This window comes from Bubalus kerabau, chromosome 16 (assembly GCF_029407905.1).
Source record: "Bubalus kerabau isolate K-KA32 ecotype Philippines breed swamp buffalo chromosome 16, PCC_UOA_SB_1v2, whole genome shotgun sequence".
NCBI classification, from domain to species: domain Eukaryota; kingdom Metazoa; phylum Chordata; class Mammalia; order Artiodactyla; family Bovidae; genus Bubalus; species Bubalus kerabau.
In genome coordinates, this window is record NC_073639.1 from 18,381,124 (window position 1) to 18,396,278 (window position 15,155).

The window sequence follows — 15,155 nt, forward strand, 5'->3', positions numbered from 1 at the left end:
CATTAATAATAATTTACAGATGCTAAACACGTATTCTACTTACAAGTAGGTGAAAGAAGTAACTAGTTTTATGCTGTGGTTTCATGGGGACCTCAAGGTCCCAAAATATCATCAGTGTCCTCAGATAATGATGTAGAGGTATTATATTTAAAAAAAAAAAAAAAAAAACGGTTGGGAGAGGAAAAGAGCTAGAGGATAAATTCTCCCTCATTGGCTATGTTGGAAAAGGACATGGAAATTAGACACTTCTTAGCCTTATCTTATTCTCAAGATAAATGTCATCTGTCTTTTTCTTCTCATTAGTCACTTTCTTATTAGGAAATTGCTCTGATTGGAAAGACAGCCAGTGAAGAGCAAACCACAGGATGTAAAACCAAGAGAACAGGAACAGTATTGAGTCATCCTGTGGTTTTGGTCAACCCCAAGTCAAACATGCTGAGGCTTTTCAATAATCAACTTTATCCAGTTGAAAGGGATGGTGTGGTCAGCCACAGTCATGTGTCACCCCACTTCTCTGATTGGCTGTTTCTCTGGGTAAAGTTAAGAAGGAGGTGAAAAGCAGTTTCCATGCACATTCAGCAAAAGACTTTCTTTATTCTTTCCTTTAAAAAAAAAATCTGCTTATTTATTTGGTCATAGTTGTGTATGTTAAGTTATAGAAGTTATACCTTGCATCTCAGAGGAGTTCTTTGGATGATTTTAAAGCTCCTTGACTCTAGGTCTACTGAGGGTAAATGCTCTTGCATATCAAAACATGTCTTTATTTCAACCTCAGTCTTGAAATTCTAGATTGACAGTTACTATCTCAAAGCACTTTGAAGTATATTCCATTGTCTTCCAGCTTCCATTGTCTTGTCAAGAAGTCTGCTCTTAGTCTAAAAGTCATCTTTGTAATGAACTATCTTTTCTATGCATTTAAGATATTTCTCACATGATTTGATCTGAATCTGTGAAAGACCTGGGGACTTTCCTTGAAGAACTTTTTCTCCAAGGAGGATTTGCAATGCTTCTTCTGGCATCTGAGAACAATGCTGACCCAGAAACACTCCTGCTCCCCTGCATCCCGAACCAGATCCCAGAGTTTCAGGCTCAGCTCCCTGATGGGCCACAGCCCAGTCTCCCTTCAGTACCGACTCTGAATTCCAGCTAGAGTGGGATTTGCTTCTCTAGCTATCGAGGGGTTAGGGCTCGGTGGTTTTAGGGTATTGTTTTTGTTTTGTTTTGCCCCTTGATGATTTCTCTTACTTCCTATGAGCACAGAAAAGGTGGAATAATTAGTTCTTCTAAATATTTTGTATTGAGAGAGCATCTAAGAATACCTAGCAAGCCAAATTGCTGGGAACAGAAGTCTCAAAGACTCCTCTAGACAGAAGTCCCATGCTGCTCCAACCCTGTCCCTCATCTCCCCCGAGTCATGGACTTTTCTAGGCATGAAATGAACTGTGCCAGTGGGGTTCCAACACTGTCTGATTTAATCAGGAATTAGATGCTGTGCTTTTAAAGAAAGGTGATTTCTTGTCTCACTGCCCTATTAAAAATACATATTAAAGGAAATTTGTATGCTTAAAGAATGTATCATGTATAATCAAGAAGGTATAATCAAGTAATATAATAAGACAAAGTGGGGAAGTTAAAAAATGCTCTAATCAGAAGATGAAGCTTTGACTCCTGGACAAGACACTGGGATGTTCTCTGCCTCAGTTTCTTCATTGATAAAATACCCTGCATGCTTAGTCGCTCAGTCATGTCCAACTCTTTAGGACCCTTCAGACTGTAGCCCACCAGGCTTCCCTGTCCATGGGATTCTCCAGGCAAGAATACTGGAGTGGGTTGCCATTTCCTCCTCCAGGGGATCTTCCTGACCCAGGGACCGAACCCATGTCTCCTGCATGTCCTGCATTGCCAGGTGGATTCTTTGCCACCAGTGCCACCTGGGAAGCTTCCCTTAAAACTGAGAGCCAGCTGCTAAAGTATCTTTATGAAAGCAACCTGGAAATGACACATCAGTGCTCCTTGGAGGGTTTTGTCCAGATCATAGCGAGAGACCTCAGTGTGTATCTCAAGTTACATTTGATGTTTTGGAAACAAAACTTTCTCCTCTAACTCTTGGGGATTCTTAACTTGCTATCAATAAAATAGAGCCTTCTTTTATAACTAAAATAAATACCAGTATTCCATGTTCTTGACTGTTCCATATAACTGATCAAATGGTTTCCCAAAGTAAAATTTCCAGAATCCTAGGGAGAAGGGGCCATTTAGGCAAACTGAATATTTTGATTACATGAGACGTAATTAAACTATCTTTTTCCCCCCACCAAGTCTCATTGTTAAAAGCTTGTATGGATTGTTTTGCTGTTTTAGCAGAATTCCACGAGTCAAATGATTTTCAATAAGAGTTATAGTTCAGTCTTATTATTTAACCCAGAAATCTACCTACTTAAATGCATTTGTACTTCAACCAGCCAAGCTGTCAGCTGAAAGAAAATTAAATAGGAAGGGGAAAAATATCAGTCATTTTTGTTTCATGAATTGTGATAAATCAATATTCAACTATTCATTAGGTGAAATATATTGGGAAATATATGTAATAAAGATTTATAAAGATAATATTGGGTACTTACTCTGCAAGTCTAGTGTGTATCTGCTTTTAATATTTATTCAGAATGGCTGAATGTGTGGTTTCTGACAGGGATTTTTTTTTGTTTGTTTTTACACTGCCTTTCTTACCTTCTTATTCTGCATTCTAGATGACTAGGGGAAAATAAAAAAGTATATTCTCCAATGTATATTAAATTTCAGGCTCTTAAAAAACGTATCAACTAATGCTTGTTACTTAATCAGATTGTTATAAGAATTTATGACTTTTTTCCTTTCGGTGTGTATACCTTGGAACATAAAAAGTCTCCTTGACAGAGTTTCTCATCACTTCCTATGGGCTTTCTAGATTGCCAGCTACTTACTTTCTTATTGACTTGGGAACTGCCTGTCTCTAGTACTTGATAGCTCTTGCCTCTGACATCCTAAGAACCAACTTCTCCATCTTTACTTGAGTTTCAAGAGCTCTTTCATGAGTAGATTTCCCCAGACTGAGCAGGGTGGAAATGTCATAGAGGAATAAAATTTCAAAGCACAGGCTGGCCCTGGAAGTTGGCTGATTTCCTCACCAAGTGATAATCCCCCTTGTAAGCCGTCCATTTCTAACAGTTTCTCTCTCTGCCCTAGCCAATATGTTTTGCCCTCATTGATTTTTCCAGCTCTAACTTTTTCTAGGTTCCTGGAATGACAAACCAGTTAATTTGTTGTTTCCTATTAATTCTAAAACTTGTTGCATTGAAAAATCATCTTGAGACACTTTGTGAGTCAGTGCCCTTCTGAGCAAGTCCTCTGAAGTCAATTTGAAAACAATTTTTATTTTTTAACAAGCTATATTTATATGTGTAGTGCACACTCATAGATGTCAACTTGTACTTGTGTTGATTCATATTAGCAAGAAGAAGGTGGATATTGGTGCCAGCATGCATATATGCATTTACCTTAGCTATAAGCAAGACAGACCCTTGAAGGGCCTAGAATGTCCCATCTAGAAGCTCACTGTCATATCCCCGTCGCTTCTTGTTAAGAAGTGTGATGGGAAATAACTGTGCTTTACAAAAATCGCTTATTTGATATATTGAGTTATTTTTTTTTCTTAAATGGGTGTTTCCAGTTTTGATATTGGATTGTAGGAGTTCACTGTATATTCTGGAGTCAGAGTCTCCCCCACTCACCCCCTCCCCACACACAGTATGTGAGATCTTAATTTCCCAGCCAAAATTCAGAACTCTGCCTGCTGCAGTAGAAGCATGGAGTCTTAACCGCGGACCACCAAGGAAGACCCTATGGAGTTATTTTAAACAGTCTTTGTCTCCTAAAACTGTTCTGTCTAAATCATTTCAATTACTGTGACTACTCTTTACTCTTTTAGTGCCATACTTGTGTGTTACTATGTTTTTAACACCAAAAAAAAAAAAAAAAAAAGGCATTAAATTGCACTGTTGGTGGGATTGTGACATGGTATCTAATTGCTATGGAAAACACTACAAAGAGGCCTCGAAAAATTAAAAATGGACCTACCATATGGCTTCCCTGATAGCTCAGTTGGTAAAGAATCTGCCTTCAATGCAGGAGACCCCAGTTCGATTCCTGGGTCAGGAAGATCTGCTGGAGAAGGGATAGGCTACCCACTCAAGTATTCCTGGGCTTCCCTTGTGGCTCAGCTGGTAAAGAAATCCACCTGCAATGCAGGAGACTGGGGTTTGATCCATGGGCTGGGAAGATCCCCTGGAGAAGGGAAAGGCTACCCACTCCAGTATTCTGGTCTGGAGAATCCATGGACTGTATAATCCATGAGGTCCCAAAGAGTCGGACACGACTGAGCAACTTTCACTTTCATGGTCCAACAATCCTACATCTAGGTGAGTGAAAATTGCCCAGTCATGTCCTACTCTTTGCAACCCCATGGACTATACTATACAGTCCATGGAGTTCTCCAGGCCAGAATACTGGAGAGAATATCTATTCCCTTCTCCAGGGGATCTTCCCAAACCAGGGATTGAACCTGGTCTCCCATGCTTCAGGTGGATTCTTTACCAGCTGAGCCACCAGGGAAACCCAATAAATATACCTATACAACCAGGTATATATCCAGAAAAATTAAAAGCAAGGTCTCAATATATTTGCACACCTGTGTTTGTAGCAACATTATTCATAATAACCAAGAGATGAAACCACCCAAGTATCTATGACTGGATGAATGGATAAACAAAATGTGATATATCCATGCAATGAAACATTGTTCAACCCTTAAGAAAAACATATATTTCTGCTTTATTGACTATGCCAAAGCCTTTGACTGTGTGGATCACAATAAACTGTGGAAAATTCTGAAAGAGATGGGAATACCAGACCACCTGACCTGCCTTTTGAGAAATCTGTATGCAGGTCAGGAAGCAACAGTTAGAACTGGACATGGAACAACAGACTGGTTCCAAATAGGAAAAGGAGTACGTCAAGGCTGTATATTGTCACCCTGCTTATTTAACTTATATGCAGAGTACATCATGAGAAACGCTGGGCTGGAAGAAACACAAGCTGGAATCAAGATTGCTGGGAGAAATATCAATAACCTCAGATATGGAGATGACACCACCCTTATGGCAGAAAGTGAAGAGGAACTCAAAAGCCTCTTGATGAGAATGATGCTGAAGCTGAAGCTCCAGTACTTTGGCCACCTCATGCGAAGAGTTGACTCCTTGGAAAAGACTCTGATGCTGGGAGGGCTTGGGGGCAGGAGGAGAAGGGGACAACAGAGGATGAGATGGCTAGATGGCATCACTGACTTGATGGACGTGAGTCTGGGTGAACTCCAGGAGTTGGTGATGGACAGGGAGGCCTGGCGTGCTGCGATTCATATGTGTGGCGTTCTGTGATTCATATGTGCAGTCCTGGGGTCGCAAAGAGTTGGACATGACTGAGCGACTGAACTGAACTGAAGAAAGAAGGAAGATTCTTGCAACATAGATGAAACTTGAGGACATTATGCTAAGTGAAATAAGCCAGTAAAAAAAAGACTAGTAGTGTAAGATTCCACTTAACTGAAGTACCCGGAGTACACAAATTCATAGAGACAAAAAGTAGAAAGGTGAATGCCAGAGATGGGGGCAGGAGGCAGTGGCAAGGTGTTTAATGGGTACATATTTTCAGTTTTTTTGTAAGATGAAAAAAGATATGAAGATTTTTTCAATAACATGAACAGATACACTTAAAAATAGTTAAGATGGTACATTTAGGTTATATTTATTTTATCACAAGGAAAATAATGCACTAGATCCCAGAAACCCCACTCCTAAGTATTTACTCAAGAGAAATAAAAATGACATACTGACTCAAAGACCTGAATTTGAATATCCATGGCAGCAGCATTCAGAATAACTTAAAAACTGGGAACAACCTAAATTATCAACTGGTAAATGGAAAAACAAATTGTGATGTAACCACACAATGGAGAACCCTATTCAAGAGTAAGAAGGAACAAAATCCTGACACATTGATGAATCTTAAATGCATTATGCTAAATGAAACAAATCAGATGCAAAAGACTAAAAACTGCGTGATTTTATTTACATGGAATTCTCATAAAGCAAATAAATCTATAGTGACAAGAGAATGGATGAGTGGTTTCCAGGGCTTGGAGACAAGGAAGAAGATGGATTACCTGGGGTACATGTGTTGGTGGATAAAAAATATTCTATACTATGCTTGTGGTAATGGGTGCATGATTATATGTATTTGTTAAAACTCATCAAATAGTGCATTTAAATTAGGGAATCTTGACATGTGTAAATTACTATAATTAAAATTTTAAATGCACTGTCTCTAAACTGAAATTCAGTCCATCTCGTATTCTTTATAAAATAACAAGTAATTCTGTAGCTATATTTTAGTATCACACAAAGAACTCTATCTAGGGCGTGAGAGTCAGATTACTGAGATGCGACTCACTGGAAACGATCCTGATGCTGGGAAAAATTGAGAGCAAGAGACGAGGGAGGCAACAGGGTGTGAGATGGTTGGATGGCATCACTGACTCAATGAATAAGAGTTTGAGCAAACTCAGGGAGAGAGTGAAGGACAGGGAAGCCTGGCGTGCTACAGTTCATGGAGTTGCAAAGTCAGATACAACTTAGAGACTGAACGTGAATGACAACTTACAGCTGCCATGGGACGGGCAGGGGCGGGAGCAAATCCATACATTGTCACGGTATAGATTCTCTGGTCATAATTTATCTGTACTTCAGTCTTCCAGTCTATAATATGAACAAATTAAGCTAAACCACCCTATGACCCTTCAGTTTATTTAGTCCCTAATCTAAACAAAACTTTTTCAGTATATACCCTTTTCAAAGATTCTGATGCTGGGAAAGACTGAGGGCAGGAAGAGAAAGGAGTTTCAAAGGATGAGATGGTTGGATGGGATCACCGACTCAATGGACATGAGTTTGAGCAAAACCCCGGGAGATGGTGAAGGACAGGGAAGCCTGGCGTGCTGCCGTCCATAGGGTCGCAAAGAGTCGGACATGACTGAGCAGCTGAACAGCAACAGTAGTTCAAAGACCACTAGCTGTGAATCATGCCAGAATACCCGGGTCTGTTTTAAAAGTCTTCTAATTACCATATTAATATTCGTGACTGTAAGAGACAAGTGTGCCTTATAATTCAGAGAGCTGTTATTTTAAAAATGCCACTTCCTGGTGGCTCAGACAATAAAGAATCTGCGTGCAATGCAGGGGTCCTGGATTCAATCCATGGGCCAGGAAGACCCCCTGGAGAAAGGAATGGCTACCCCAAGAATACCCAGTATTCTGACCTAGAGAATTCCATGGACGAAGGAGTCTGGCGGGCTACAGGCGAACACGAGTCAAACAGCAACAATTCTCATTCTCTATTATCTAAAAATAGTTTGAAGACCCCATGGGGAACAGGTTTCCTGTTTAGAATTGTTTCTTCTTACTTTCTGTGTTCTATCTCCTGTTTCCATAGGTTCTGCCATAGGCACCCTTTCTTCTGCAGGGTTATCTTTCTCTGACTACATCTCACGTCCAAAAGACCACACCAGCAGCCTCCACTTTGACAAGAATGAGACTGAGAACACCTGCCAAGTCCTGATCATCAATGACTCTCTTTATGAAAAGGAGGAATCCTTCAGCATTTCACTGAGCCTGCCAAAGGGAGGGCAACTGGGGGCCAAATCCCCCACCGCCAAGGTGATTATTCTGGCTGACCGTGATGATGGTAAGCCTATTTCCTGTTTTCCACTCTTGGTAATAGCTGCTTTCTTCTCATCCTTTCACTAAACAGTTGAAAGATAAGCTTAAATGACCTATGAAAGGAATTGTTGATGTTGCTCCTTCTCTAACATCTCTGAGTGGCTTTTCAGATAGTTATCACCAATACTGAGGACAATGCATCGATGCAGAAAGATTAAATATTTGTGTGTGAGTGTGTTAAATTATTTTTAAAAAGCACATCCCAAGGAAGTGACCTAAGACTTAAGGAAGCCAAGAAGAGGACCTAGCTTAAATGTCTGATCACTCAACCAGGACTGCCCCACAGGACACTCATCTTAGCAGTCCAAGGAGCCTCCCTCCCAACAATAGGAACATGGGTCTACAAGTGGTACAAGGGTGCCGTGAAGCTCCCATGTGTAGGCATGCAGATCTCTTTTCCTAGCTCTACCCGGCTGGGAGTTTGGCTCTAGTCCCAGCTAAAGCACAGAGCCAGACAAGAATAGGATGCTCTTCACTCCTCGAAACCAACCCCTCCCAACCCCTGACTCCCAATACCAAGCCCGGTATTACTTTCTTAGTAATTGCTCTTTCTACAAGAGGCACTTTTAAGAGAAAATATTGATAAAGACAAGGACAGCATCTGACTATTTTATTATGAGTCTCAAATTAGATTGACCACGTCATCTCTCAAATATACCTCTGTCAGGATTTGAGTGGCTGTGAGTTGCTGTGTTCAGATCTAGATAGGATCAGACTGGGCGGCTATCACAGACCCCAAATTTGTGTAAATGCATAGATACAGTGCAGAGCTTCCATGAAACTGAGAGTCATGTCAAGAGATAAACCAGGTGGAGCAGAGGTTGAAGAGTGTATGTGCTCTTTAGTTGGGGATGAAAATTTATCATGTATTATATCATTCTGGGGCTTCCCTGGTGGCTCAGATGGTAAAGAATCTGCCTGCAAGCAGGAGACCCAGCTTTGATCCCAGGGTCAGGAAGATCCCCTGGAAAAGGAAATGGCATCCCACTACAATATTTTTGCCTGGAAATCCCACAGACAGCAGAGCCTGGAGGGCTACAGTCTAAGGGATCCTATTGTTCTAGGACAAAGGAAAACATGAGTGAGATTAAAGTTGGTTTGGTTTTTGTTTGTTTGGTCCCCTAAATTTTGTTTGTTGATAATACATCCTGTGGACAAGATCTCAGAATGCTGTGAAAGGCCAATTTTGCTCTACCTAAAAAAAAAAATTGCCAGGGACTAAGTTCAGTTCCCAAATATATTTTCACAAGTCTCATGAGATAAGAATAAGTATAGACTCTGATGTCTATACCAGGGCTTCCCTGGTAGCTCAGATGGTAAAGCATCTGCCTACAATGCAGGAGACCTGGGTTCGATCCCTGGGTCAGGAATATCCCCTGGAGAAGGAAATGGCAACCCACTCCAGTATTCATGCCTGGAAAATCCCATGGACCAAGGAGCCTGGTGGGCTACAGTCCATGGGGTCACAAAGAGTTGGACACGACTGAGCGACTTCACTTCACTTCTGATGTCTATGCATTCTTCATTGTGTAATTTCTTTTCAAAAATTGCCCCCTTAGAATTAAGATAACTATCGTTTTTCTTAAATAATGCATATGACAGTTCAATATAAAAAATGCTAACAACTCCATCAAAAAATAAGCAGATCTAAATAGACATTTCTCCAAAGAAGACATACAGATGGCCAATAAACACATGAAAAAATGCTCAACATCACTAACTTTTAGAAATGGCAAGCCAAAACTACAGTGAGACATCACCTCACTCCAGTCAGAACGACCATCATCAAAAAGCCTACATCTAATAAATGCTGGAGAGGGTGTGGAGAAAAAGAAGCCCTCCTATGCTGTTGGTGGGAATGTAAATTGGTGTAGCCACTGCGAAGAACAGTATGGAGGTCCCTTAAGAAATCAAAAACACAGTTGTCGTATGATCCCGCATTCCTACTTCTGGCTGTGTATCTGGAGAAAATTGTAATTCAAAAAGATACATGCTTCCCAGGGTTGACTGCAGCACTGTTTACAGGAGCCAAGACATGGAAGCAACCTAAACGTCCATCAGCAGATGAGTGGATAAAGATGTGGTGTGTGTATACATACAACGGAATATTGCTCAGTATACTCAATTTTCAGTATACTCAGTAGAAATTTAGAATTTCTATTATATTCTCTGTGAAACCAAAGAGATATCAGGGACTGTCTACCAAGAACAAATTCTGCCATTCATGATACCAATGGTTCCTTTGAATGGTGCCATTATATTTTGGCCTTGAGGAAACAACCACAGTGATTACTAGCACACCTACTACATGATGCTAATCGTTTGGACTACTTTTGTGAAATGACAAGTCCCCTAATTCAGCGTTTAAGCAAAAACATTGATTAAATTCGATCACATCTCAGGAAGTAGCTCCATTGCCCTTTCAGCCAGGAATGAAAACATGTGTCCTACAAAACCGACTACTTGAAAGAAATTGGGAAAAGTCCACACTCATTTTCCAGGGTTAGCATTTGTGTCTAGTAGGCCAGTCTGCTGCTGCTGCTGCTGCTGCTAAGTCGCTTCAGTCATGTCCGACTCTGTGCAACCCCATAGACGGCAGCCCACCAGGTTCCCCCGTCCCTGGGATTCTCCAGGCAAGAACACTGGAGTGGGATGCCATTTCCTTCTCCAATTCATGAAAGTGAAAACTGAAAGTGAAGTCGCTCAGTCATGTCGGACTCCTAGCGACCCCATGGACTGCAGCCTACCAGGCCCCTCCCCCATGGGATTTTCCAGGCAAGAGTACTGGAATGGGGTGCCATTGCCTTCTCCAGTCTGAGCACATGTTAAATACCAGTAATGCTGCCTTTATTCAGAAGTATTAAGTCCATATCTTATAGCAAAAGCTTGTTTTCCTTTAGGCCAAGTGATGACATGATATCTAGCAACATAAAGATATAGCCAAGCAGCTCAAGAGTTAGAACTGGGATGAAATGTTTTTATTCTATTTAGCTAGACTCTGGGAAATGTTTAGCTTCCTTAAATAGAGGTCAACTATCCCCTCATCAAATGGGTCACCTGCAGGAATGTATTTGTAAAGGCAAATACTGTGGGGTGATGCTAAGCAGAGAAATTGCACAGGAGCAGAGACAATCTAACAACTCAAGCCCCTGGCCCCGCACTGACAGGAAAATCATGATATGCCAACTCCATGCAGACAGAGGCCACAGAATATGGCCAGTAAATGCTCACTGAGCTAATGCCTAGTGCGCTTCCTGTGCATTCACCTACTGAAGACCTTAGCTTCTACTTGCACTTAACAAGGTCAAGATGAAACTAAAGGCCCTGGTTAATCAGCACAATGTGTCTGTTCTGTGTGTAAATACGTTATAGCAGGTCTCTACCTATCTGCTGAAGACACTGCACTTTTAACATGCAATTTGAAAATTCTTGTATCTGCCACAAAAAAAGAATTGATGTCCAATTTCAGATGGTTCTTAGTTTTGTCCTGAGGTAATAAGATTTGTATAACATGCATAAAATTTGTCTGTATGGGAGGGGAGTTTGGCGAAGAATAGATACGTGTATATATATGGCTGAGTTCCTTTGCTCTCCACCTGAAACTATCACAACATTGTTAATTGGCTCTACCCCAGTACAAAAAAAAAAGTTTAAATTTGCCTGTAAAGATCACCAGCTAGATTAGTGTCTTTGTCAGTAATAGGCATTTAACAGAATAATGACAGATTTAAGAAAATGCTGTAAGGAAAACTTGCACCAAAAAAAAGTGTTATTTTGGTGAAATGACATCCAATTTTTTTTTCAATGTGCTGAATACTATTGCTATGGGCCAAGATACACTTCAACACAAAATGTTTTTAAAACTTGAAAGACACATTGCTGTACTGTAAAAACCAGAAAACTGTTCGGAAGGAAGAATACCACTATGCTTTAGAAGGTTAGTCATATTATAATACAGTAGTTAAAGGTTTTAAATGCAGAAAAAAATTTATTTCGGTTCTTATTTTTAAACTTAGGCATTATAGTTCACTTGACATAGTTTAAAGTTTAATAAGTGTATTTTGGTTTTTGTGCCACTGATTATCACTATTGGCTTGCACACATCTTTCTGCATATACTTGCTGCACTGTGGTCACTTATATTTCTCAAGTTTTTCTACTCTCTCGATTTTCCTGGATCCACTCTTCTCTCCATCACTCTTTCTCGGTCTCTTTTTTTTTTTAGTTTCTTCCCCTCTGACAGTCTCCCTCGTGGCTGACACCTCTACAACCATTCTCTTTACTCATTCACATTGGATGATCATACCCTCTAAAATAATACAGGATTGTCCACAACTTGTACACTGCTGCTGCTGCTACTGCTGCTAAGTCGCTTCAGTCGTGTCCGACTCTGTGCGACCCCATAGACAGCAGCCCACGAGGCTCCCCCGTCCCTGGGATTCTCCAGGCAAGAACACTGGAGTGGGTTGCCATTTCCTTCTCCAGTGCAGGAAAGTGAAAAGCGAGAGAGAGTGAAGTCGCTCAGTCATGTCCGACTCTTAGCGACCCCATGGACTGCAACCTACCAGGCTCCTCCATCCATGGGATTTTCCAGGCAATAGTACTTCTCCAGGAACTTGTACACTAGCGACTCCTAAATCTCCAGCCCTGACTTGATTCTCGAACTCCGGATTCACACATTAACGCCTTTCCACCCCTAGCCAAGACTGTTTCCTCTCCTATCTTCCCGACTGAGTTTATGAAGATCCGATCCCCACTCTGGCAGGGCATCCTAGAAGCTACCTACATCCAATCACTGGATGCTGCTCAGGACACTGACTACATCCATCTCTCCCACTCCATCATCATGTCCCACTCCATTACTGGTATATACACCAGTGAACATTTCAAACCATTCTCATGTCTCACCTGGATAATTGCAATAGCTTCCTAATCAGTAGCCCTAGCTCTTCCTTAAATCTGTGGCCCAAACCGAAGTTGTATAGATGTACAGAAAACAAACAAAAAAACCAACCACCTTTCCACTACTTAAAACTGGCCCCTATATTTTTGTGTATGGTGTTAGAAAGTGTTCTAGTTTCATTCTTTTACAAGTGGTTGACCAGTTTTCCCAGCACCACTTGTTAAAGAGATTGTCTTTCTCCACTGTATATTCTTGCCTCCTTTGTCAAAGATAAAGTGTCCATAGGTGAGTGGATTTATCTCTGGGCTTTCTATTTTGTTCCATTGATCTATATTTCTGTCTTTGTGCCAGTACCATACTGTCTTGATGACTGTGGCTTTATAGTAGAACCTGAAGTCAGGCAGGTTGATTCCTCCAGTTCCATTCTTCTTTCTCAAAATAAATTCAAAATGGACTATAGATCTAAACGTAAGACCAGAAACTATAAAACTCCTAGAGGAGAACATAGGCAAAACACTCTCCAACATACATCACAGCAGGATCCTCTATGACCCACCTCCCAGAATATTGGAAATAAAAGCAAAAATAAACAAATGGGACCTAATTAAAATTAAAAGCTTCTGCACAACAAAGGAAATTATAAGCAAGGTGAAAAGACAGCCTGCAGAATGGGAGAAAATAATAGCAAATGAAGCAACTGACAAAGAATTAATCTCAAAAATATACAAGCAACTCTTGCAGCCCAATTCCAGAAAAATAAACAATCCAATCAAAAAATGGGCCAAAGAACTAAACAGACATTTCTCCAAAGAAGACATACAGATGGCTAACAAACACATGAAAAAATGCTCAACATCAGAGAAATGCAAATCAAAACCACAATGAGGTACCATTTCACGCCAGTCAGAATGGCTGCGATCCAAAAGTCTACAAGTAATAAATGCTGGAGAGGGTGTGGAGAAAAGGGAACCCTCTTACACTGTTGGTGGGAATGCAAACTAGTACAGCCACTATGGAGAACAGTATGGAGATTCCTTAAAAAACTGGAAATAGAACTGCCTTATGACCCAGCAATCCCACTGCTGGGCATACACACCGAGGAAACCAGAAGGGAAAGAGACACGTGTACCCCAATGTTCATCGCAGCACTGTTTATAATAGCCAGGACATGGAAGCAACCTAGATGTCCATCAGCAGATGAATGGATAAGAAAGCTGTGGTACATATACACAATGGAGTATTACTCAGCCATTAAAAAGAATACATTTGAATCAGTTCTAATGAGGTGGATGAAACTGGAGCCTATTATACAGAGTGAAGTAAGCCAGAAAGAAAAACACCAATACAGTATACTAACACATATATGGGGTCACAAAGAGTCTGACACGACTGAGCGACTGAGCTGAACTGAACTGAACTGAACGCATATATATGGAATTTAGAAAGATGGTAATGATAACCCTGTATGCGAGACAGCAAAAGAGACACTGGTGGATAGAACAGTCTTTTGGACTCTGTGGGAGACGGCGAGGGTGGGATGATTTGGGGGAATGGCATTGAAACATGTATATTATCATATGTGAAACGAATCGCCAGTCCAGGTTCGATGCATGATACAGGGTACTCGGGGCTGGCGCACTGGGATGACCCAGAGTGATGGGATGGGGAGGGAGGTGGGAGGGTTCAGGATGGGGAACACATGTACACCCGCGGCGGGGTCATGTCAATGTATGGCAAAACCAATACAATATTGTAAAGTAATTAGCCTCCAATTAAAATGAATAAATTAAAAATTTTTTTTTAAAAAATTGGCCCCTATATTCTAAGGAGAGTCTAGAAAGTGAAGTCCTATCTACTTAAAGTGGATCCAAGTTTCTGTAGGCTCTGATTTCTCCCTTCCTCTCAAAACTCATCCCCTCATTCATCTACTCTCACCTTAAACGTTTCCAAGAAATGCCCTCTTTTATTCCTTCCCAAACACAAGGCTTTGTCATGCTTCTGGGCCTTTCTTTTTCATATGAGCCACTCTGTTAGGAACATTCTTCCCACTATTCTCGTGGGTCAATTCTCGTTCATTCTTTGAGTCTAGCACAGTTATTGTCTTCCAAGACTCCTCCTTCTGAGCCTTGAGGTGGTCCCTTCTTTTGTCAGTGCACTCAGGGTTAGCTGATGGGCATCAGAGTGGCTGCCCCATAGTTAGAACACATAGAGGATGCTCAAAAGATGTCTGTTTAGCTGAACTAAAAAACATTAAACTTAACTTCATGAAACCAGATGTTAAAAAAACCGATACTGACTCATTGGCAGTACCTCTCACTTTTCTAAAGATCCAGAAACTGTTGAAATGAACTGTTCCAGAGTTTTTCTAGTGATTAAGCTTACCCTCTT

General features: G+C 40.9%; 1 protein-coding gene across 1 annotated transcript in view; it reads left to right on the forward strand.

The window, feature by feature from the left end:
- LOC129630304 (FRAS1-related extracellular matrix protein 3-like) overlaps nucleotides 1–15,155 on the forward strand; it is a gene marked incomplete at its 5' end in the record, with an annotated part of 104,754 nt that overhangs the window by 81,267 nt on the left and 8,332 nt on the right. The window contains 1 exon segment of the mRNA XM_055550806.1: nucleotides 7,579–7,830. Within this exon segment, the coding sequence (XP_055406781.1) occupies nucleotides 7,579–7,830 (252 nt within the window).